We start from the raw sequence: 25200 nt of genomic DNA on the forward strand, positions 1-25200 counted from the left end.
TGCTTTCAGTTTTCTAGCTCCTCAGTAGCTAACATCTTTGTTGAGCATCTCTTTAAGGATTCCTGGGAAGAATACATTTTGAAACACACCTTCACCAGAAATGTATGTGCAGTTAATCATACTTTGTGAGTTCAATGTTCAGAATAATACATCAAGGATAGATTTTAGGAGAACAGTGTCTAATTTTTTTTTGCTCTTTAGCAAAATTGCTGTTCTTTAACATCCTGTGATTGGACTGGGAAGACAGCAAAAAGATGGATGAAGATCTTTGTATGTAACCTCCATTCCCTAATGCTACTCTGACTCCATGAAGTCAGTCTGACCATTTATAACTTTTGGTATTCAGAACACGTCAGTAATGATAAAAAGAAATTAAGAAAGGGGGGGGGGGGGGGAAGGAGTGTGCTAATGGGCTTCAATTCTGTGGGTTAAAGTATCTCAGGATTAAGACATGCATGCATATTCACAGTCAACTCCACTGCTCCTAAGAGATTTCCTGTGATCAAATATGTGACTTAAGTACTGTGGCTCTGTGGAGACTCTAGTAAGAGTGCAGCAAGAGAGTCTCAGTGACACCATGTCCCTCCTCGCCCCACCACAGCTCTGTACGTCTTCAAACTGGTTGGAAGATTCCCTCCAAGAATAAGCTCTTCTAATTACCACAGAATATTTACTTTTATCACAACTGTTATAGCTGATTTCATTTTCTTATATAAGTTGTGGAATATGCTTTTATTATATTTAACATTTTATGTGTAGAGTTACATTTTCATTCACAGAGCGGAGTCTTACATTGGAACTTAATACTTATGACATTGCCATTAAATGTTAATGTTTCTTACAACTGAATTTTACTTCTGTAGTTATTGATGCTTTAGAGCCATCGATTTCATATCTGAAAATCCAAGGCATGCAGTAAAAGTATTGCTGCTTCTAGTTTTCCTTATGTGAAATATTTATAGCTTAGTCATGCTAATGAAGCATCTCCAAATATCCTGTGTTTCAGAAGTGAAGCAAAAAGCATTCAACAAGTCTTCACCGTGGCCTTTAACAGGGTAAAGAAAATAAGCGATTCAGTTCCATGCAGATTATGTTCAGTACCTACTCAGGACTATAGATAGCATCCTTTGTCAATGGTGTGTCATGTTCCTGAACTTTCCCAAAAGTCTTAACATAGGCAGGACTCAAGAATTATCACCTTTCATTTTAGCTTCTCCTGCAACAAACCTTGCTTCATTCTAAAGAATTGTTTTTTTCTAAAAGCTACTCTTCAATAATGTTGCTTTAGAACATAGCAGCTACTTATAAACATTTTATTGTTGTTGATGCTTTCAGAGGGAGATGAAGAAGATGAAGCTAACAAAATAGAAGCTTTACATAAGAGAAGAAACCTTTTGGCTGCCTTTAGCAAGCTGATAATTTATGACATTGTGGACATGCATGCAGCAGCAGATATCTTCAAACACTATATGAAGGTACAGCTCTGTGTATTCTCCTCTTCCTAACTAAACACAGACTGTAGTGTCAGGGCCCCTCTTTCTCTCCCTTCCAGTGCAGTAGTTAAAGGTTGAACACTTTTGAAAGCTTTTTCAGTCTTATTTGATTTTTTGTAATAGCTTTTTCTTTCTGTATTACACCTCCCACTGAGAAGCAGTAAGCTCTGAAGTTCCTGCCCGTGTAGCAGGAATGCCTTATTAAAGGCAGCACCAAAATCTGGTCCTACAAGGTGCTGAGTATTTCCAGAGAGGCTTCTCTCTACAGAGAATTCCTTATCCTGCTCCTCAAATTCATTCCTAGAATCCACAATAACAGTTACCCATTCAATGTCATATTTCACTGGGAGTCTCCCAGTCTTGGTGCTTGCTGTAAGGAAGCAAGGTTTTTTGTGAGAAAAGATTGTTTTAAACAGGAAAGCAGTAAAAAAAAAAAAAGCTCTGTATAGTACTCTGTAAGTGGGTATGCATTAACTGAATGTCTTACCAACTTACTCTGCTTCCACACAGTATTTAGGCCCAATGAAATTCAGAAAGACTTGCTGCTCAGCTACCACTGCACCCTGTACTTGCGCATCTACCTGCCAGAAAACAAGCACATTAGCAGTCCTGACACCGCCAAGCAATGCAAAGCCCCTCAGATTATATCAAATTGTCAGGTATACCTCACCTGTCTCTCTGTAAGACATTAGTCATCACAAAGATGACAATCAAGGAGGAGAAACTAGAAGACAGAGTGGGGAGTAGATCCTTTACTATAGACAGTGTTTGAGATGTTGATGTGAAATATAAAGGATTTAACTTTAAATCCTCCTTCTCCTGTTCATTAAGAGCACGCAGTACAATAAAATCCCCAGTGCACACTCTAGCCATCAACCAGGTCACTGCTCAGGGTTAGTCTTGCTTAGGGATTTTTTCCAGAGCAGGACTTTCAAACTGAAGCTGTCACAATCTAGGTTAGTTTCCTACCTGCTGCTCTAGGTTGGTCATCTTCTCTCCCCATGCCCCTCCGTCTCTTGAAATTGGGGGAAAGTGAGAGAAACTGAGTTTAAATTAGAATGCAAACTAGAAAGATCTCTGTACCAAAGAAGGCAGGAGCAATATTTTAGAGGGAATGCAAATAAGTGGTTGCAAATGCAGAAATATTAATGAAGCTGAAAGAATACTGTTTGGAAAAAATTTTTTTGTATTCTCAGCCTGGAAGTTTTAACGATTATACAGGCTTTCTACCCAAATGGTCAGTACCATAGGCTGTAGTTCCAGCAACCATTCTTCTAACATAAAGAAAATCAGCACTTCATACTGACTAATTCCTTACTCAGCTTTCTGGTTTCAGTGAATTCCTTTCTTGGCCATCTAACTCACCTTGCATTGTATATGGAGCTTCACACTTGTGTGCTAGTGTCTGTTTGCACCTACTTGTTGAAGGGTGTGTTGGTTCAATGTAATGTTGTTTTTTAGAATTTGCAGCCTTGGGTCACTTTCATCAAATACTTAGTTTGGGGTAGGAAATACTCTTTTGTTTGTTTTTTGACATATCTGTTACAAAAGATAATAACAAATACAGAAGTTCCTTACCTCATCACTGAGTGCAGGCTACCAATCAGTATAAATTTTGATATTAAAACATTGCCTCCCACTCACACAAAAAAGTCTGGATTTGAGACTAGGTTTTTTGGCAACTGCTGCCTTTTCAAAACAAGAATTACAAGTAATCTTTCTATCAGGAAAACTGTAAGAAATTGTATAAGAGGTTCAATTTAAAGGTTTAAAGAGGGTTTTTTCCACATTTTTTCCTAGTACTACAATGACTATGGAGATATCATTAAGGAAACCCTGAGCAAAACAAGGCAAATTGATAAAATCCAGTGTGCAAAGACACTCATTCTCAGTTTGCAACAGGTAAGAATCTTGAATTTTGTTAGAAATGCCTCACTGCAAAAAATACTGGACAGGATTTTCTCTGGTGCCCTTTACAATGAAGTGAAAATACTACACTTCCGTTAAGAGATTATCTTGCTCCTCAATTCAGGCTGTCACTGTTCATTTGTCTCAGTAATCTCTGTCTCCTTAAGCCCACACTGGCAAAGTTTTGGTTAGATTAAAACGGAAGAAAGGGGAGAAGAGCCTTGAAGGCTGTTTGGTCCAAGCTGATTCATAGCATTTGTTTACTGATACCTAGTGAACAAGAAGAATAGGATGACATTTTCTCCTTATAATTAGCTGGAAGTAATGCATCTTATGTACATTTTGTCTAAATACTGATTGATTTTTTCAAACTTCAAGCTAATTAGTTTGTCTTCCAATATTATTAAACATGTTTTTTCCATGAAAAATTTGCTTTACATCAACCATAAATTATTGGCTTGATGATTAAATCCATTCTTGTTCTGCCAACAGCACCAAGTGTGTGCTTCACTAAATACCATTTAGGCCCTTGAAGTACCAGCTATATCCATTGCATAGAAAAATTATTTCTAGAAATAAGATGTTTTTAAATCGGCTGCGCCTCCCAAAATTCATTCCAGACTACTAAGGGATTTCCTGTAGCAATCTGGAAGCTGAGAGATACCTGTGAAAACTTGAGAAAACCAAATGTACTTCCAGAAGAATCGTTGAGTGTCAAAGTAAACTTGGAGAGAGGAAGAAGCCAGGTGCCATAGATCAGTCAGCCTAATATCGTTTCATGAAAAAAAAAAAATTAGACAAGCTATTTGCAAGTGCCTAAGTGATAGGTAACAGCCAGTATGAATTTGTCAAGGAGAATTCATGTCAAATTAAGCTGCTTTCATTAATTATATGGTAACAGAGCTTGTGGATATCAGAGGAACTATAGATTTAATGCAACTTGATTTAATACTGTCACTGACATTGTCTCCCTTGATAATTCTCATTAGCAAGTTAGGAAAATGTGGTCTAAATGGCAATACCAGAAGAAGATATACTGAGTAGTTCATTATTGTACTGAAAGGGCATTATCAAGCAGGCTTTGAAGGCATTCACCCAGTAATGCTGTTCAGATATTCATTAAGTCTTGAATGATGGAATAGCAATTTTGCTTTCTAAATTCAAAGAAGATGCTGATCTGATGGGTGACGTAGGTATTTTAGAAAACAGCATAAGAATGTTGAACCATCTTGATGAGTTGGGAGAATAATCGATGCAATTCAATGAAGGTAAGTGCAAAATTCTGTTCAAGAGTTATCATCCGCACAAGTACAAGATGGGCAACAACTGGCAAACAGCAGTTACACAGAAGAAAGTCCGGGAACTGAAGTGGATTAGAAGTTGAATATAAGAGAACTCTGTTACATCTCTGTGAAAAAAGTCTTTGTAATGTCCACTCATAGCCGTAACAGGTTATGGACAAAAGTCTTTCTCAAGAAAAATGTTCTGTAGCTCACAGATTTTAACAATTGAATTCTTTCTCTAGCTGTTTAATGAGCTTGTTCAGGAGCAAGGTCCCAATTTGGACAGGACATCTGCCCATGTTAGTGGAATTAAGGAACTGGCCCGTCGGTTTGCCCTCACTTTTGGCTTGGATCAGATCAAGACAAGAGAGGCTGTGGCCACACTACACAAGTGAGTGGTGGTAAATAAACTAGATTTTTATATTACTTCAGATTAAAACTTCTGCTTAGCATACCTTTTCTAAAGGTACATAGTCTTAACAGGTCCTGGAATAATGATATATTTTTTCTACTTTATGTAGAAAAATGGTGGGGGGTGTTCATGTATGTATGTAAGAAAGGAAGAACAATGAGCTGCTGCCTAATTCTTTGTTGGAATTTATTGGAATGGCCATGTTTATCTCAGGTAAAGCCACTGGTATTACATATATTTGTGTGGACTGTATCTAACAACTATAGATAGTTCTTTGTACCACACCGCTGTGGATTCTGCAGGCACCAAGGGCTTTTATAAAAAGATATTCCAAAAATATTTTGGAAATCTTTTTTTGTTTCAAGTGGATTGAAGCTTTTTATGTAACTGCTGAACGGGAAAGTGTAGAAAGGTGCTGCTAAATCTAAATTATGACTTTCCCATGCCATAAAAAGGTTAAAATATTAAAGTTTGCTATATCAGAAACTAAGTCATTAAGACTAAGATTAGCAAAGCATGATCAAAATGCTACCAGACACTTTCCTGTGCCAAGCAAGAGAGAAGTCAAGACATGCATGCGCCCTTATTGGATAATGTGGAAGTAAATTGTTTTCTTTAGTCTCAAATGATAAAGCAAAAATAAGGCAGAGATGCATGTATCAATGTAGTGGTAAGTAAATTCTATTCTCTGACTCCTGATGCAAAAGTTATATCCTGTTATTTCTTACATACTATTCTTATTGCAAGCTTCTGCTTCGTGCAGAAACAAGAAAGAGCCAATTGGCATTCCTGCTAAGGCAGTGTCTTTCAGCACCTGCCAAGTTTCTTACATTGTGGTAAATTACTTCTTACCATATGACTGGCAATACATTGTCTTTGAGATTGAATCCTCACAAATTGAGAGGGAACTTTTGATTCCCCTTTGTCCAAAAGCAGCCTTTTTCTAGTAATGAAAAAAAAAAAGTTATGATGGGATATAAAGATATAAAGAATTTTATCACAATTCAGATTTTGGACAACATTTGTTTGATTTTGTTAGAAATGTCTGAAAATTTTTATATTTCTTTACTGTAGAGATGGCATAGAGTTTGCCTTCAAATATCAGAATCAAAAAGGACAAGACTATCCACCTCCTAACCTTGCTTTCCTTGAAGTGCTTAGTGAATTTTCTTCTAAACTCCTGCGACAGGACAAAAAGACTGTGTAAGTAATGCTCCATTTTCTTCTGTGGGTTTTGCTGGGCTCTGTTAATCACTGTAGTGTGTGTTTAAGCTCTCTGCTTTGAGGTTTTCACAATCTAATGGGGCTATAGGAAGTCCTAGTGAGACATTTCACATACATAGTTATTAATTTTATATTTTAAAGTAATAAAAATAAATGAGGAAAGGAGAATCAGATCCACTGATGAGGTGAGTTTGAAACCTCACAGAACAATGTTCCTTAAAATTTCCCATGGGGGACTGAAAATAAAATACAATCTTTTTTTCAGGCTAGAAGAAAAAAGAAATGAAATGTTAGCAGTGCAGGAAATTTACAGGCCTGTAAACACTGCAGTAACATCTGCTTCTGTTAGATATTTACATAAAATGTAAACACATACTTGTTTTCTATTTTAATATGTTGAGTTAAACTGGGAAATAAAGGTTTGTCAAGGCTTCTGTTACTGGCACAATAGGATAGAGAAAGAGGCTGAGAGAGGACACGATTGTTGGTTAGGACAGAGCAGGGTGGTAGAGACCTGGCAGGCTAAAACAAGCAGCCTGAATTTGATATGGTGGGTAATTACTGCAGATGAAATACTGGAAATGAAATAAATCAGAGGTATTGTTGATAAGATCTGAATAAAGAGCAAGAAGTACTGTTTTGTGAGCAACACTTGAACAGACTGTCAAGAGGGGCTGCGGATATCCACAGAATTGGCAGAGAGAAAACTGTGTTATTAAGGGCAAGTTCATAGTAAAGACATGTTGTCAGCATCACTGTGGAGATAATGCTCTATGTTTCTAACACATTATGTAGCAAATATGCAGGATTTGGCCACAGCACAGAAATAGTAAGGGAAAAAGGAAGAGGACTCCAGTCAAAAGTCAGCCAAACGCTATGTGCCCAGTGTAGAACTGAATTCTTTGAATAACTTTATGACCCTTTAAGGAATGCAATTGTCAGATCTTCTGATTTATGGCTATAGATGTCTTTCCAGTCAATTTTCTGACCACAATGAGTGTAAGTCATATGTATCTACTATAACTACCTCAACTGACTCTGTCAAACTTTTCTGTAGTTTTTCTGTGAAGACATTTGTTTTAAAGGACTTTTCTATTAAGGTTAACAATTATGAATATTACAGTTTTATCTGTGTTACAAGAAATGCATCTTGGTTTGCTTTGTATAATTTTTAACATACACACGCTTGAACCAATTTAATTTTTTTTATTGTATCAATAATTTGTCAATTCAGCAAACACAGTAGAAGAAATAGTTAAATGAGCTTGAGAATTGGATGATCCAGTTGCACTAGCTTGGCACTCAGTTTTTGAAACTGCTCTTCATTGTTATATCCATGAATCTGGTCAACCTCTGTCCCATTCTTCAGGACAGGACTTAAGGATAATAGGATTTTATGACTATCTTCCTAGCTGAACCATAGATTCTCCTGCATCTGTTAAAGTGCCATTAATCTGATTCTATTTAATTTAGTGAAGTTTATCCTTCCTGTACAGTCATCATCCCTTCCACAAGTTTCTCCAGTGTTTAACATTTAAAGTTACATCATTCTGTACAGTTTATGTGACAGCTTAATTTGACCTGATCCTTTGCGTGAAATTCAGTACTTCAGGAGGAGATCTTGTTCCTTCACCTTCTATGTTGCCATTTAAAATTTTTTCTCGAAGGTTCTCCCACTCATTGGTGCCCACATACACAACCACTGGCTTCTTTTGCAGGACTGTAAAGATTGCTGTGGTGGAATCCATTTCTTCTGATTTTATCTGTCTTTATTGTAGTCATCTGTGAGCTATTTACTTTAGCTGAATTTGAAGATCAGTCAAAAGAAATGGTCCTTTAGGGCACGATTTATCTGATCTATGCTAAATTACTACTTTAAGATGAGTTCAGACATGGCCTAGATTCCATTGGCTGTAGTGACTATGAAAAGAGTCAAGATAACTTGCTTAGATGTAAAGATTTCTTTTGGAGATATCTACATTCCTTCCCTTGAGGGATCCGTCATGTTTGCAGCCATCAGGCAATGTCTGCGTTGCCCATAGTGCTTCACTGACATTCCATACTCAGCTATACTCTGGATAGTTGATTTGCCCTTCTCTGTAGCATCACTCCTCCAATCCACAGGGACCTCTTCCCCTCCTTCCAAAGGTGTTGCCTATGAACAGGAAGGTCCGTGACCACCATCTGGTGGAGAAGCCCTGTGTGCAGGATCATTTACCTCTCTCCCTGGCTTGATCTCCTCCTGCCAAGTGGCTGTCCCTAAACTCAGCAATGGGCTGTTACTCTGGAGGCAAAAGTGCTCTAGAATAACCTGGAAAGTCTCATGAGCATATGCCTGTTTCCCAGAAGTCCTCCAGCTTGGCTCTCCTACCTCAAAAAAATTAGTTATCTATCCCATATGTCTGCATGCCATCTGCCCTTGGGACAAAATACCATTCTTGTCACAGTTAAGCAAACACTGCTCTTTTGCAGGGCTCCTACTTCCTTTCTGGTTTACTGCTGGCCTTTTTATTTGAGGGGAGAAAAGGGAGATGTTTCCAGTTTGGGAATGGAGCGGCAACATTGGTTTCATTTAGTTTTCCTATCCTATTTATTTATTCGGCTTCTCATTCTATAAGTAACCTCCAGAATTAGTGATAGCCATTAATGGATTTATTCACATCTATGGATTTAATATAAAACTACACATTTAAGGTGCCAGGCTCTTACACTTCACAAAAAAAGATCTATACTAATGCAGGTACAGACACACAAGGCAGATGCAGGTACGGAAATCCTGAGGAATTCAGCTAAGACAGTATAGAGGTGAATGGCCCTGTGGAGGCATTTCTTTCTATTTATTTCCCTCAAATAGAGACTTAGCTTAGACTAGCAACTGACTATTGGGTGTCTGAAGTCAGATGAGATGGAGCCTCAGTGTGGTGTTCTTACTTCTAGAAATTCAGAGTTTCTGTCCTTGTTGAAGCTGGTAAGAACTGCCAGTATGAACCTCCTCTAAAATGCTGAGCAAAAGTTGTCTCAAGTTTGGCATCTAATCAATAAAGAACCCCCAAGTGGATCACAGTTTGGGCATAACCTGGGCACTCTAGTTCTATAAATATAAATTGGATGCAGAAAAACTTCTTACTTTTCAAGACTATTCTGCAGATAGATTCTCTAAAGTCATGAAGCACTCAATTGTTGCACTGTTTGGTACTGTAAAACAGAGAGAGACTAAACCAAGAATTTCCCATTCAGTGCAAGGTTTGGGTGTTACTCAATATACACATGAAAAGGGGAAGGAAGAAGCATTCACAATATTGAAGAAAACAGTAGACAGAAAACCTGCTGTTTCTTGAGCAAAGTCAACCCAAAATCCCATTAAAAATTGGGTATGATTGTTACCCAGGCATATACAGTGTGGTTCCTTGTCCTATTCTGAAAGCTAGACTGTGTAACAAGTTTGAGCGTGCCATGAGCTAACAGATGAAAAGTCCGCATTTCCATGCAGAGTTTGTGGGTTTCACTCCCACTGATGACAACCTGGCAATATGGTTTTAAAGGAAATCATGATGGAAGGATGCAGGAAGTAATGTTGAAGTATCCCGAATTCTATTACCTAACTTCTGAATTCTTCGCTCTGCAGCTTGAAACTCATTCAAATCACTTTTATGTGGATTTGCATATTCATTTTAAGGACTGCTTCTAATACCATAATTAAATAATCAATGGAAAAAGAAAACAACTCAAATGCCCTCCAGACCATATACAGGAGGGAGGTTGTTTGGTTCCTCCCTTAAGTTAACAAGTGTGCATTGGACTTCTCCATGGTGGTGGAACAGATCTTCAAATTTTCTATTGAAAAATAACTGCTTGCATTTGAAGAAACCATTTTTCTTGTTCCGAGATACAAAAGGATATCCTACATCCTTACAACTGGTTCTAATTCAATCTGTTGACACAGTAGCCATATACAGAGGTGGCTTCCTTACTGTGCAAAATAGAAAAGGAATTCAAGTAGAGCGTGCTGTGAATGATCGCAGACAAATGTGGGAGGAAGATGTTGGGGAGAGAACTTTTTGTGTTGTTTATCTGTGAGTAACCTGTGCATGATTAACTATGTTACTTTGTTTTGAGGGAATGACGTGTATTCTTACTCAGTCAAAAATAGACACAATGCCCTACCAGTGTATGTTATTAAATTAAAATAAGGAAACACCATGTGGGATTTCTGTTAAGCTCTCAACATATGAAGAGGGGTTGCAGATTAATTAAAGAGGAAACAATGTGCTGTGCCTCTGTACTCATTTTCTTTTATTTTCAGTCACTCCTACTTAGAGAAGTTTCTGACAGAACAGATGATGGAAAGAAGAGAAGATGTATGGCTTCCACTCATTTCCTATAGAAACTCACTAGTTACGGGTGGTGAAGACGACAGAATGTCTGTTAACAGTGGAAGCAGCAGCAGCAAAGCCTCTTCAGTGAGGAATAAGAAAGGACGACCACCACTCCACAAAAAGAGAGTTGAAGGTTTGTATGGTTTAAGGTTGCCTGGTAGAGGTATTTCTTATTTTGTACATATGTCACAGCTTTCCTTCCTAGGAGCCCTTATGGTTTATCAATTAATGCTGAAATATACGATACATTCTGTATGTAGTAAAAACAAGACATCTGTTCTGCAAATTCCTATCAAGCTTGAACATGTCTTTATGAGAAATACTATCACGAGTCCCTGTTCTTGTTTGTCTTCACAGAGATTTGCAGATTCAGAACTATTAAAAGCTGTTATTGAAGGTGGAAGCAGGAGGTGTTTGTGGAGTTGTCTGCTCTACACCTTTCTTGGTCACGGACTTCTGGTTTTCTGCCTATGCTTCAGTCTGGAGCCATTGTTAGTTAACACGGCGTTAGAGCAAACCCAAGGCAGAAATTCTGATACAGATCTGTGTTTTTGCAGGACCACTGGAGAACACTAAAAAGACACCTTTTTTGTTTAAAATGGTATTGATATCCAGTGTTTGTATTTACTCTTTCTGTGACATCAGGCATGTTCATCAGGAATTTGGCTATGATAGCAAATTTCTTACAAGATTGCATCTGATCCTGGTTAATCTGTATGATGCAGTGTGCACTTTTGTGAATATAAATTTACTGTTTCACTACAGAGTAGGTGTAAGTGGGATCTTTAAACTTCAGGGATTCTTCCAAGGTCAGTAACTACAATAGTAACTCCTCAGTGAGGAATCTAATGCCAATTTGCCTGAATATACAGCAGTTTCCCAAAATTTTATTCAAAAGTTTGTCCATATGCACATCTACAATCAGGTCCATTCTCTACTACAGCTTACTTTGAGCAATACATGCGCACCAAGTCCTTCAGTTTCTTATAGCCAGCCTAAAGTTTAGGTAGACAAAATACTGCTTCCTTTCTTCAGACACTGTTTTGCTTCCTTCTGGATGCCATGATTTTCACAGAACTCAACTGCTGAGGTTTTTTTCTTTTCTCTTGCTACTATTTTCATTCTATTTTATTGTATTCTACCAATATCCTTTTTTTTTTTTTCCTGGGAAGTGTAGTAATGTCTTTGCTTCCCAGTCTTATGACGTAGTTTTTAGGAATTGTTTACCTCATGCTCTTTTGTGTCCTCCTCTTTCAACGATGAATAGAAGGAAGAATGGATTTGCAACACTTTTGATTTTAATACCCCCTTTCTTTGCAACAGTGGTGGTCCTGAATTTTCCACGAACATAACTCACTTAAAATGATGTAGGCCAAATCCATGGTGGTGGTTCAGTTCCTGAAAGATCTGACTGTACAGCAGTTTCCACTGGGAGATCATCTAGCTGAAATATACACTATGCCAAGACTTACTATGGGTCTGACAGGATTCTGACATCTACAGAGGGTATGAGGGTCTGTTTACGTTCTACCAACACCATGTCATCAGAAGACACCCAGGATTTATCTTGCCTTAGGCAGAGTGGGCTGTCACTGTTCACTCCTGTAACCCCAAATTCCCCCGTTAGTAATCTGTGGCCAGAAAACGACTGATGAACACTGCCTCTCCTGGGGTGCTCTTGTGGGTAGGGTATGGGCATGTCCTTTCAATACTACAAATACAGCTCTGGGTCACAGTATAAGATTCAAGGACAACGCGTTTCGAAGTGATTCCCTTCTCCTTTCTTCCTTCCTTAAATTCCTAGATCACTACACAGACCTTCATTACTCATGAATGCTTTGCTGTACAGCCTCAGTATATATAGGTCCAGGACGGATGTTTTAGCCCATAACAGTATAACTGTCTTTTCCTTCATAGATGCCTTCACTGTAGAATTTGACTGCCTGGTAAGATGATAGAACTGAAAAGTAACCAGCAAGTGCTCTCTAATGACAGCAGCAACACAAGCTCTATGGCCTTTCCTTACATCAAAGGATATGCAATGCAAGCACCAAAAGTCTTATTTTAGATATGTATTAATAAAGGACATTTGATACCATATGTTAAAAAAACCCTCACAATAACATAAGCAGTTGGAAGGATGCCACGTACTTAATTTTTGGATGCTTCTTGATGTGTATTACTGATGGTGTTATGCCCTAAGTACACTTCCTTTCGAATCTTGGAAGAAAGCAAGCCAAGAAAACCTGGAGCCAGGTTGTCTGTACTTTTCATGGGAAGACATAGATTTCTGCACAAGCAAGGTCTTATTTTATATGTACCAATAATGAGCTCATGAAATAATCAGAGATTTGATCCTCAGAAATAAGTACTTACTGTTCAGTCATCTGTATAACTTCAGCTATGAAGAACCAGTCTTACAAACAAATTAACTGATGGTCTATACATAGTATGTACACAAATCTTTTTTGGTTTTTTATCTTTACATCTTTTTATAACTCCTCCAGAATTCCTACCTTTAATCTTAATCTGGCAGTACAGTTACAACGTTGGCCCTCTCTTTAAATCCTACTAAGACTTTTTTTTTTTCTTTAATTTCCACTCTAAAGGAACTAAAACAAGGGCAAGGTCGCTACAGAAACTATCCTAGCATCAAAGAACCAAAACTAGTCCCCTATGGTTTGTTTCTCACCTAAATCCCACATATATTGGGTTCAACAGACTGTCTGGGTTGGAGAACATTCCTTGTTGCTACTGAAAGTAAATCTGCTCTGTGATGTTTCTTCACAGTGCCTTAAGGAAATCAAACATAAATGGGATTAAAACAAAAAAATCCCTAACATAAAAAGGGTTCAAAGGTAAGTTCAGGAATAAATAGGTAAATTTTTAGACAACTTTTATGCCCAAAGGGTAATAAAAGGTGTAGGAAAAGTTACAAGATCCATTGAGATCCCCATCTGCTTTCTCACCACACATTTCCTTCTGTTAGTATATCTGTGATCTTGTCTTCTCCTCTCTTGTCATCTTCCCTGTCTTTCACTCACTCCAGCAACTTCTGTTTTTTTCTACATGTCTCTTGCCTACACACTTGTCTGCTCTATCACATTCTCCTCAAGTCCCCCCTCTTCCTTCCTCTCTGGTTTGCTCCCTTCACAATAGGAGCACAGCATCCCACGTACACCTTCAGTCACCTTCCCACCTTCATTCCTCCTCTTGCTCTAAACTCTGAATATGCTGTCTGATCCAAGTTATTATTTAGAGCTCACACCAGCCAGACTACTTCTCTTACTTAAAATGCCCCCTCTGTACTCCACTGAAATGGTTCTGACTGAAGTTTCTAAAGATCTATGCTGACCAGATTTGGGTTTTATGCTCCACCCTCAACTTTGTATTTAACTATATCTTGGTTGCTGTATACCTATGAGATTAATAGTCTTATATTTAGATTGTAAGCTCATTAATTGGGAATTATGTTTGTTATATGTGTGCAAGATACCCAGCAATTCAGGTAGTGCTGCAATATGGTATTTGTTTCCAATGATTTTTGTTTATTTGTTAAGTATTCTACTTCAAATTGTTGCTATTGCTGGGAATAGCCGGTAGTAATCCTTCCTTGAAAGAACACAAAATAAAATTAGAGCTGAAAGACTTACCGTTTCAAGCATTTACCCAGTTAATCTCTTAAAAGCACGCTTGTTTTAAAAGATACTAAACTGTTGAAAATACAGATTTGGAGAAGGTGCTGCAACTAAAATTAACTGTATCAAAGTGTGTCAGCAGATGGAAGGCTCCCGTTACTCATGTAAGGTATTCATTCAGTGAGTTGGCTGAACAAATCCTGAAGGCGGTAATACTGCACTGCATAGTATCAGAAATGCGTCAGTAATTTTAATGTTCTTTTTCTAGATGAGAGTCTAGAAGGCTCATGGCTGAGCAGGAATGAAAACATACATACTCCAGGGACACTGCAAGCACCGCAGCTCACCTCAACTGTCTTGAGGGAGAACACTAGACAAATGGGAGAGCAGATCCAGGAGCACGAGTCGGAGCAGGGATCTGAACAAGATTTTTTACACAAGTAAGTGTTGGAATTTTAGCATCAAATAGCGTGAGCCAGGCAAAGGAGTTGCATATTATTTATACAGGTAGTCTTAGTCTGTGGCTCCATATATGTAGTGGTTATTTGCAAAAACAACTGGAAGTGTCTTGGCTATAGCTCAGCAATACTTTGATTATTTTCACTTCCCAGGAAAAACATGTTGTAGTAAAATCATGGTAGAAATTCCTTATGTTAAAATTCTCTAGTAGCATAACTGTGCAATTATGGTGAAATCTTCCTAGTGTTTGTGCCCCCAGGTTGCATTGAACTGTTCCTCTAAAAGACCTGTTAGATGTTCTCTTTTCTTTCCCTCTGCCCTGTGTCATAGTACAGTACGTTCTCCAGATATCCTAACTGATTTCTTGTAAATTAACTCTTCAATCCAATTCCAGCTGCTGAGCTAGTAATTCCTGTTCCTGGGGTAATTGCCTGCAGGCAATTTTATTTTGCCCTAAATTATATATACTTTTCATCACGCAACTCCCATTTTATCACCTCCATTTAGAGGGAAAAAATGTTGGTTATTATCTGTCAGTAGTTTAAGAATAGAAAGTCTTCAGAGAATGCTATTATGTGCTATTTCTATTAATTTGAAGATACAGAATAACAATATCTGTTTTGGAGGCTATTTTTATAACTTTTATAGCCAAATGTACTGATCTGATTTACCTGTATAGAAAAGTCATATTATGCTGGCCAGATGAATCAGGTTTCTACCAGTGTAGTATAGCATAAAATAGCCAGATTATGCCTCTTGGTTTTCTTCCAGCTTTTGTCCATCATGCTTTTCTTGATCCACGTTCCCCAGCTTCCCAGTCTTCCCTGATGTGCACTCACCCTGCTCAATCCTAAACTTTACTGCTTCATCCTGCATTCTGTAATCATAGTGTTCTCTAAACAGAAATAATTAGTAATGGTGATTTTGCCTGGGAAGGTAAAATGTTCTCCAGTCTGAAGTGACAAGGATATATGTATACCACCATGTTGTACATATAAGCTATTAAGTTTGCCAATTTGTGACTATAGGCACTCAAAAAATCTGAGCAACTTTAAAGAAATGTACTCTTTTGAAAGCATAACCTATTCTTCTCCCTTGCTTGTGCGTGTAACTTGCACAGGCATCAGCACTGCAACCAATTAAACCTTGATATGATCCAGTAACCAGTGCCCGCTACAAGAGATACTTGCAGCTCAGCTGGCTACAAATACCTATTAATTTTTGGAGCACATAATATTTGGCATTTCAATAAATGAGTTCAGCCAACTTTCTTTCCCCATATTAACCATATAACATCACCGTAAGAGACAGGGTTGCAGGCTAGCTAGGCTGCTTCATGCTGCAGATGGGGATATGCATGGTCCTGCCCAAAGGCCTAAGATGGGCTTAAGTGTTCCCAGCTGGCGCTGTCTGGAAGGAAGGAGGTGTAAACAGGCATGTAAATGGGCGAACACAAGGCAAGCCTGGGCATGGATTTCCTCACCTACACAGTTCAGGTGGGCAGGGGATCCCAGCTGGCTACCAAGAAAGCACAGCCGAGGAAGAGCTCCTGTTCACGTCAGTCCCAGAACATCTTTTCACCTTGGTCCCATGGCATGTGAGGTCTGCATTCATGTCTCTTACTTGCTGTTCTGGTCAGGGATTTACCTCCCCATCTCCTGCCTCCCTGGGTGTTGCCATAACTTCCCAGATTTATAAGGAAGATGATGTGGCTCTTGATTTCTCCTTAAAATTTTTCTACTCTACAGTAAAAACAAAGAAAATTGCTGAAGCAGAACTTTCTTTTTGACCCTCTCTGATCTCACCTATCACTAAGCTAAATATCTCTCTGTGAACATTTAATTATTTATGGAAAATGGGACAGCTTCCAGTCACCGTGTTTTTACTCCTGAGCCTGACAAGGAGGCACTGCCTTAAGCTGTGGGAGAATCTTCAACTCTTCGAGGGGTGGTGGGCAGGGAGGAAGTTGAACCAGGCTTTTCACCCTGGGTTTGAACCTCTGTTTTGCCTATCTCAGGTGAATGCTGCGAGCAGAGAACTGTTGAGCAGAGGCAGATAGCATCACTCTCCTCTGTTACTTTCAAGGAGTTGGATTCCACACAGAAGTTCACAGTGTGAACAGACAGTGGAGAATCCTTTCCTTTCAGCCTGGAGTTAGCTGCCACACATATTTCCTACAGGTCAGCTTAGAGCGAAAACATAAAATAAATACAGAGCAGTCAGTTGCTGAACTAATGGGGTTAATCCATGTCCAGAAGAATATTGCGTTCTAGGTTGTTTCCACATGGGTTATGCCAGTTTATTATGTCAATCTTATTAGGGTACAAGACTGCATACTAAAATAAAAACTGGTGTTGCTCTTGAAGAGCTGCACCCAGTTTACTGCTATTTCCTTGTGCTGCAATGCACAAATCATAGCAAATGCATTGCTGTCTACTACTGGATTTAAGTGGTATAAAAAGTACAGCCTTTAAGGTACTTACATGAGGATAAGTTACTGGACGCTTAAGTCGATCAGGGTATGTATTTAAAAGCAATTTATTTTTCGCGTTGTGTGACATTTTTGTTTTAAAATGTGTGTCAGTTATTCATTTGGATTTGTTCTTGCTCATATTTTGCCTGATCTAAGACAGTGAAGTAGGATTTAATAAAATGAATTTTAGAAGTGCTCCCACTTCAGGTGCATGTCACTCTAATGAATGAGTGATGTTAGCATTTGATGCAGCTGTTCTTATTACAACAATTAATGGCGCTTTTTTTGTGCACATACAGTGAGAAAAGTTGTGGAAGGGAATCCAGAAGACATGTACAATGATGGATGTGATTTAAGTATCTTAATCTGAAGCATGGTCAGACACAAAACTTGAGGAGATACTGTCTAAAAATAGCCAACTCAAAATTGTTAAGTCATAATGCTGCTTTGTGTTTGTTAGTCCCCAGATGCAGATATCTTGGTTGGGCCAACAGAAGCTAGAAGATTTAAATCGAAAGGACAGGACAGGAATGAACTACATGAAAGGGAGAACTGGCGTAAGGCATGCAGTGTAAGTGTTCAGAGCATCCTTGTCTCCAGATCAGAACCATTTTAGATGACAATGCTGCATTTTAAATGCTACCTTTTCTGGGCTGTTGCCTGTAATTTCTGTGACATTTTAATGCTTGTTAATGAAGGCAGAATAACAGCTTTGTAATGTTGGAACAGCCTTAAACTGTTCCCATTTCAGGGGGTTTCCACGATTTGTCTGTTAAGTAATTCCCCATGAACTCTTCCAAGTTGTTGTCCAGTCTTCCCGTGAACCTGTTTATGCTTCTTTCAACCACATCACCTTTTGCCAAGGTGTCCCACTGGGCAGCTAATGGAGGGAACACACATGGGTGAATGCTGAAGCATTCTGTTGTACAAGGTGCTACGTGCTCTGGTGCCGATCCAAGCAAGTCTTTCAGTGCATAAGGACTTTTCAGGATGGGGGACAGAGTCTCCAGTGAGATCAGGTCCTTACAGTGTTAGAAACTGGTCTTGGATTCACTGCTGGATTTCCTGGGATTTACCAGGGATCCTGGCGAACAGTGTAACTCCTTTTTGTAAAAGGGCAAGCAAACACAGTGAGATTATTGCCCTTTTCTTGTTAGGGACAAATATAGTTGCTGTTTATAATGATATTACAGGGGACTTCCTGCTTTAGCCTCTGCAAGAGTTAGGTTTGTTTTTACGTAAGATTTTCTTCCAGTTTATATTATAGAAAGCATGCTGGCTTTATTCTCAACATAAGGTTTTATGTGAGGGCATTAAGGGATAGGATTTGTGCTTTCTTTTTAATGACCAAGATCATGGTTGGGAAATTTAAATGCCTGGCAATGACTTTTTCATTCTCTTTATTTAATCAGACGAGGTCTAATGGAAGATGACGCTGAGCCTATCTTTGAAGATGTAATGATGTCCTCACGAGGTCAGCTAGAGGATATGAACGAAGAATTTGAGGACACAATGGTCATTGATCTGGTCAGTAAATCATATTAATAGCAAGTTTAAAACAGATGAAAAATAATTTAAAAGGAATTTTGGAAGCGCAAACAAAAAATTCCAAAATTTTGAGCGCGATTTCCTGTTGTCTGAATGTGAAAGAGCGGAAATGATCCAAATACTTGCTAGAACCTACAGCTGCAGACTTGGGCCCAATTGATTATTTTTTTTTAATATAAACACAAGGAGCGTTGCTTAGCACTATTCCTCTAATATTCTGGACTCGGGCAGTAGCAAGTGTCTGGAGCACCATTGTGCACCTGGGAGTTGTGAGCCTGTGAGAATCAGGTTATGATGTACAGCATATCAATCATCAATCAGGTGTGTCAGTGCAGCCCTTTTAGAGGAGCGCTGAAGAAGTAGCTGATCTGACTCACCGTGCAGTCAGCCAAGGGCAGAAGGAGTGCTGGTTGGGGACAGAGCTGAGACCAGCTCACCCCATCCGAAAATTGCACAAAGCTGCCTGCTTGGCCTCGTGGAGTACAAATGGACTCTCCAAGATCCGTACCAGTGTTTGATTCCAGTTGTTAGTTGGCGTTATGAAGAGTTTGGAAACGGTATGATCTAAAGGTATTCTAGATGGTGTTTCCTTCCCTGTGCCAGCGTCACAGCCATCACTCACTCTTTTGCTGACGCGGCTCTTTTTGCAGCCACACCATGGTCAAACTGATACAGCCAAGTTGCTTCTCTTTTTCTGTTCCCTGGTTGCTTTGATTTCTGGGAGGTGGGTGGACCTTAAGGGGATCCTTAATCAAGGTCTGGTTAGTTTACAGCCATACACAGAGTTGTGCTGGGACAGTGGACGGGAGAGCAGGCAGTAGTGGGCAGGCGTGAGGCAATACCTGACAGTGGAATTGCTCCCAAACAGGTCATATCATCAGATGGCAACCTCGGGTCCTTTCATGGTAATGTACTGACTACAGGCAGGATTTGCTTTGTAGAGGTTAAAACCTTCCTAGCCTCTCCATTCCAAATGAATGCTTTCCTTGTAAAACGGGAAAAAGGATCAGTTTGCATTGTACACTTCACCGTTTTTATGCTTTTCTATTTCTCCTTTCATACCCAAACAATAAGGCATAGGTTACTTTAGGACTAGGCTATAATGTCTCGGAAAGAAAATTTAGGCAATAATTCAGTTACTGCTGCTGAATACTGAGGTTATTACTAGCATTCAAGTGATTATCAAGTAAATAAAATCTCTTTTACTGGTAATCCAAGGCAAGGAAATGAAGGAATTGATGAAGCCAGTGAAGCTCACATTTACTCTTATGTTTCCAGGGAGGGACAACACAAAAGGTTTAATCCTCAGAAATAATATGACATTTTTTGACCATGTCAGAGCTGGAGTTTCACCATAAATTTAAGGAGCATAAAGACAGTTAAAAGACAGTTTTTATGCCATCTGGCCTACAGTCCTAATACAGGAACATCATTAAGTCAGCAAGAGCCTTAAGCAAGCCCTTAGCTATGAGCACAGACTTAAAATGACTTCAGAATCCCTCAGCTTTTAGCCCATTCCTTAAACAAAACATGAATTTAAGAAATGCCCATCTATGTCAGGACCTCCATTTGTATCGGAGCTTTCACAAAAATCCATGCAAAGCTGCTCTGTAAAGGAACAGGTAACCATGTTAGTACCCATTAGCTGTAGAGCCACACAAATCCTTTACAGCCAGGTAACGGATGGGATGTTCTAAAATGGCTGACTCCTCTTTTTAGCCACCTTCAAGAAACCGTCGAGAACGGGCTGAACTGAGGCCAGACTTCTTTGACTCCGCAGCTATCATTGAGGATGATTCAGTAAGGCTTTACTAGTATTGTTTCCTGTTTATCTGAGGTTCTTTTTGATTATCATTACACCCAATTAATTAATCTTTTAAATCATTTTTCTAGGGATTTGGAATGCCTATGTTCTGAAGTCTGGTGAAGACATTTTACAAATTTGGAACTCTATTGTTTAGAGCTAGAGGCCTATATACTGTGATAGCTTGTATGAAAACCACATTTTTGATGTGATACGGTTTGATTTTTAACCAAATGATTGAGGTCAATCCCTTTTTGTAGTGACAGAAAGAAGAGGAACTTCTTAATGACACAAAGGAATGTTGGCCAATCCAGTCACCTCAGAAGGGCTGACCTAAAAAATCATTTGTATCCCTGTTCTTGACTGTCCTAATACAGATTTTTTTTTTTTTTTTCCTGGATGAGGAAGAAGTTTTAAATTGTTAAGACAGCTGTCGGAATAAACACTGTTCTACATATGTTTTCTGAAAACAACATTGAGTGAAAACAGAACTTTTTAACTTTATTTTTCTGCTGTACAATTTAAAACAGTTTTAACATTTGCCTTTTTATGTTTTAAAAGCTAGCCATTTTTATTAAACCTATGCCTATCAGCCATTGACTAGCAATGATGCTATAAGCAGGTCATTCTGGCTACAGAAAAGTGTTTTTGAACACACTGGATTTGATTAACATTATGGTACGCTTATATCCTCTCATAGGCATTGAGAAGAACACTCTTATAGAAGAGGTTAGAATTCTAATGATGTGCATCTCTGCCAAAAAATTTCAGATTCTGATATGATAAACCCAGATTTTATACTCTTGAGAAGATTTATTTTTATTTATAATGGGACATAAAGTAAGAGATGTCCATGAAGCCACTTTTCCAACAGATGCTGTGTAACATTCATTTTATATAGCACATGGGGACACAAAAACAGTAAATTTTCTATTGGTACTTGCTCTGTGCATTTTTAGCAACTTATACCAGCAAATAAAGTATTCTCAGTAAAACACACAAATGGTTCTCAAGTAATCACTTTGCTGTTTTTACTACCTACTTCAAGCCCTGCCAACCCAAGGTACATAAACAGCAACTTTCCTATTAAAAAAAAATAATTCAAGGGTGGGGGAAAGGAATCACTTTAGCATACTAAAAGCAATTTTAACTGTACCATAAAAAAAAGTCTACTTTCCATGCCGTAAATACCCTTTAGCGCTATTTTTGTAAATTAATTTTGCCAGTTAGAAGTACTGTATGTGCTGCATAGAAATTTGTGCTTAGATGGTGAAGTTCTTAAGCTTACAATGGAATACAGCTACATTTTCAGTGTTAACTGTGCATATTAAGAGTAATTCTTTGGGAAAAAAAAATACGATTTTTCAAAAAAGTTAAAAAAGTCAAAAAAAACCCAAACCCCCAAAGCATTCTCAGCTAATTCATTGTAATAAGAGATTTTTCAATGTCTTCAATAATTTGGAATTTCATTACGCTTCGATTTTATGACTCTGCCTAGTAGCTGCTACTTAGTTAAGACTGGCCTAATATTGGAGGTGCTGGCCATCCACAACTTGCACTGACTCTACTATCTCTTAAGAATCAGCCCCAAAATGTTAATCTTCCTTTCTGCATTCTAATATTAGCATTCGAGATGAGATACAAAGCAGATTGACCCACTTGGAGCACAGCCATTTTAGAGGTGCTTTTTTTTTAGCAACTGCAAAATAATCACGGAGCTTTTTTCTGTTATGAGCTTATTGAAAAACAAACCAACATTAACACCCAGTGCTTACTTGCTGGGAGGGAAAAGAATCTGATTTTAAAAACAAACCAGCATTTCACTCAGCTGAGGTTTGTTTCTTACAACATGTGCAGTTCTCAAACATGGTTGCCAAAAATGTTTGACTAGGTAATTCAGCCATTTTTCAGATGTCAGTTGGGTAATGTATAAAACCTGAGAAGTAGCTGGAACTTTATAAAATCACGTTACCTCCCTTCCTCTTCTGTCCACCCCAAAAGTAACAGGGGTGGGCAGGAAAGGCTGCATTAAATTGTCATCACAATTATTCTGTGAGCATAGTAGCATAATAAATGCTGCCTGGTTTGAGTCATAGTCTCAGACGAACCTTGTGCTTCACAGTCCTCTGTGTGGAAAACTGATTCCTAATTTAACATTGTAGAATACTGTATAACAAACATTTATTATCACGGTACCTGCAATGGGTTTCCAGTTCAGTTTGCAGTCAATAGGTTTTTGTATTATGAGTGTCTCCTTGATTGGTTTTGCTAGTAATTCTGTAAATTGTACATTTACAATATGAGGTTTTTTTTTTCCTTTTGTACAATTTAAAACTGATGCTTCACCTTTCATTTAATAAACTATTCAAAATCATGAGTATGATGAGCACCCTCTTCACTATAACTTTCCTTTAAATGCTGGTTTAGACCATCACATCTTGTCATCCCATTTATTAGTAGCCAAAGGAAATACTGAAAGGTAGTTCTCATGTAGTCCAGGCTTCACAACCAGATTCCATTACAGCTACCTTACCCATTCAGCCTCAGAGCAAAGGAAAACCCTGTCTTGGCTTTTGTTGGTTTTTTTCCCTCCACTGTGGTATCTTTTTGGTTGATCTGGGAGGTTTCATTGTGAGGTTGCTGTAAATCTGATAAGTCATCACACAAGTTGGGAGAGTTGCATTGTTAAAATTGTTTGAACTGTCACAAATTTTGAGAAAAATTTCACTCTCCTGCCCTGTACATCTGAAGTGAACTGGACCACATGGGAAGAAATGGAAGTGGTAAAGGCTTGGAAGGTCTAACAACCAGCTGGGCTAAATGAAGTTTTACAGATTCCTGAAACAAAATGTCCTTTTGTTATTCCCATGTCTCAGAAAGAAAGGTGCTATTTTTGTCCAACCCATGAATGATTTCATCTCTGTAGCACTAAAGAAAACTGACTTATTTATCATCTGGCCCACTTCCTAAAGAAAAATCATCTGAGTCAGAAAAAGTAACAAGATGCAGCATGTGAGGAGCAGGGATAGGATTCAAGGTCTGAACTGCACTCTAGGACTGCTCCCGAGACACAGACCGAACGCTGAATCTCCAGCTGCCTGTAAGTTATGCTCAACTCCTGATGCACTGTGGAACACAGTAACTAACTAACTAACTTGTCATGCTTCTAAGTGCAAGGGCTGCTCTACGTTGAAAGGATTTTATTTTATATCTATTGTTTCTGCAGGTGACTGGAATTCAAGAGAATCTTGAGTAGCATGGTCAGATCAGCTTTCCAGTGTGTCTCCAAAGCATTGTGCTGGTAGAGCAACTGACTGCTTGGAAATCGAGATGATGTAAAAGCCAAATTCTTGTGCTGGCAATGCATAGAAGAGAGGAGGAAGTCTATAGAACTAATGAGGTTAGGAAACAAGAAAGGTACTTTTTTCTTTGTGACAGTGACAATTGGTTTCTCATTTAGTGTCTCCTCCTGACTCTGGGCAGGCTGAAGAAACTGTGCATATTGCTTCACTTAACGCAGCTTTTGCCTCTGAACTTGGGACAGCCACCAGCCACTCTCTCAGCTACTAATTACCTTTGAAAAATCCTCTTGGTCCTTACAAACACTTGACTACACCTTTTCTCGCAGTTCACTAAGAACTTACTTCACAGCAATGACACCCAACATAGTAACATTTCAGTTTACCTTCCCTTGTTGCAGCCAGCTCTGTTCCCTACAGCAGCAGGTAAGGGCACCTGCTTGGAGAGAGTGTTTCTGCTGAGATACAACCAGGTACATTCATGCAGGTAGCGTAAATGTGTGTGCACCCAGGGTAGATGGTGCATCTGTAACCTGAATGCACTGCCTCTAGCTGTTTTTTTATTACAAAAACCTGTGGAGCTGGGACTTGTACTTGAAATGTTCCTTGTGTACTGTGTTTTCAGCTGATTTTTAGTTGTGGCCTTTCCCCCCCACCCCCCACCCCCACCCCAGGTACAGGCTCCAAGCTCCATGGCTGTACTCACTAGGGCACCAGCTGCCCTGACCTGGGAAGGGATGCTACGTGGAAGTTGCCATCTTATCTTTCTTCCACTTCAGGCACGTGCTCCAGGAGTGAACAGAAGCAGCTGCAGCATGCAGGTAGGGTAGTTCTCTGTCTCATTTTACAGTGCCATTAATTACTGAGGTTACTTAGAACAGACAGGTCGTTACAGGACTTCACGTGCTTGGCAGCTGTTTGCAGTAGTGCTAAACATGACAGTAGCTGGTATTTGCTACCTTCTGGGGCTGTAGTTAAAATGCAGCTTCTAATGAGCAGTGTGAGCACAGGGCCCAGGGCTGATCAGCAGTTAACACCTACTGCAGTGGTTCCTTGCAAGTCTGGCAAATAATCACAGAAAAAATTAGGCTGGAAGGGGCCTCTGGAGCTCTCTATTTCAACCCTCTGCTGAGGGAGAAAAGCCCCCCACGCTCAGAGAGAATAATTTTTATGTCCCACCAGAATGCCCTTTTTTCCCATTTGGGTGCATTGTCTCTTGCCCTTCAAGGGGAGGCTGCCTCCATCTTCTCTCTCCCACCTGTGCCTACAGCCTGGAGGTCACT

General features: G+C 39.0%; 1 protein-coding gene across 1 annotated transcript in view; it reads left to right on the plus strand.

Moving 5' to 3' along the window:
• Positions 1–22364, plus strand: part of STAG1 (stromal antigen 1) — a 197613-nt gene extending 175249 nt beyond the window's left edge. Inside the window, exons 25-34 of the mRNA XM_010561136.1 lie at positions 1336–1475; positions 3294–3395; positions 4927–5075; positions 6171–6299; positions 10624–10829; positions 14603–14774; positions 17727–17837; positions 18679–18793; positions 20534–20614; positions 20708–22364. Coding sequence (XP_010559438.1) covers positions 1336–1475; positions 3294–3395; positions 4927–5075; positions 6171–6299; positions 10624–10829; positions 14603–14774; positions 17727–17837; positions 18679–18793; positions 20534–20614; positions 20708–20731 — 1229 coding nt within the window. The 3' untranslated portion in view covers positions 20732–22364. The remainder of the gene's footprint in view (positions 1–1335; positions 1476–3293; positions 3396–4926; positions 5076–6170; positions 6300–10623; positions 10830–14602; positions 14775–17726; positions 17838–18678; positions 18794–20533; positions 20615–20707) is intronic.
• The last annotated feature ends 2836 nt before the right edge of the window (positions 22365–25200 follow it).

The sequence above is a fragment of the Haliaeetus leucocephalus genome, unplaced genomic scaffold, assembly GCF_000737465.1.
Source record: "Haliaeetus leucocephalus isolate CR32 unplaced genomic scaffold, Haliaeetus_leucocephalus-4.0 Scaffold143, whole genome shotgun sequence".
Lineage (NCBI taxonomy): Eukaryota > Metazoa > Chordata > Aves > Accipitriformes > Accipitridae > Haliaeetus > Haliaeetus leucocephalus.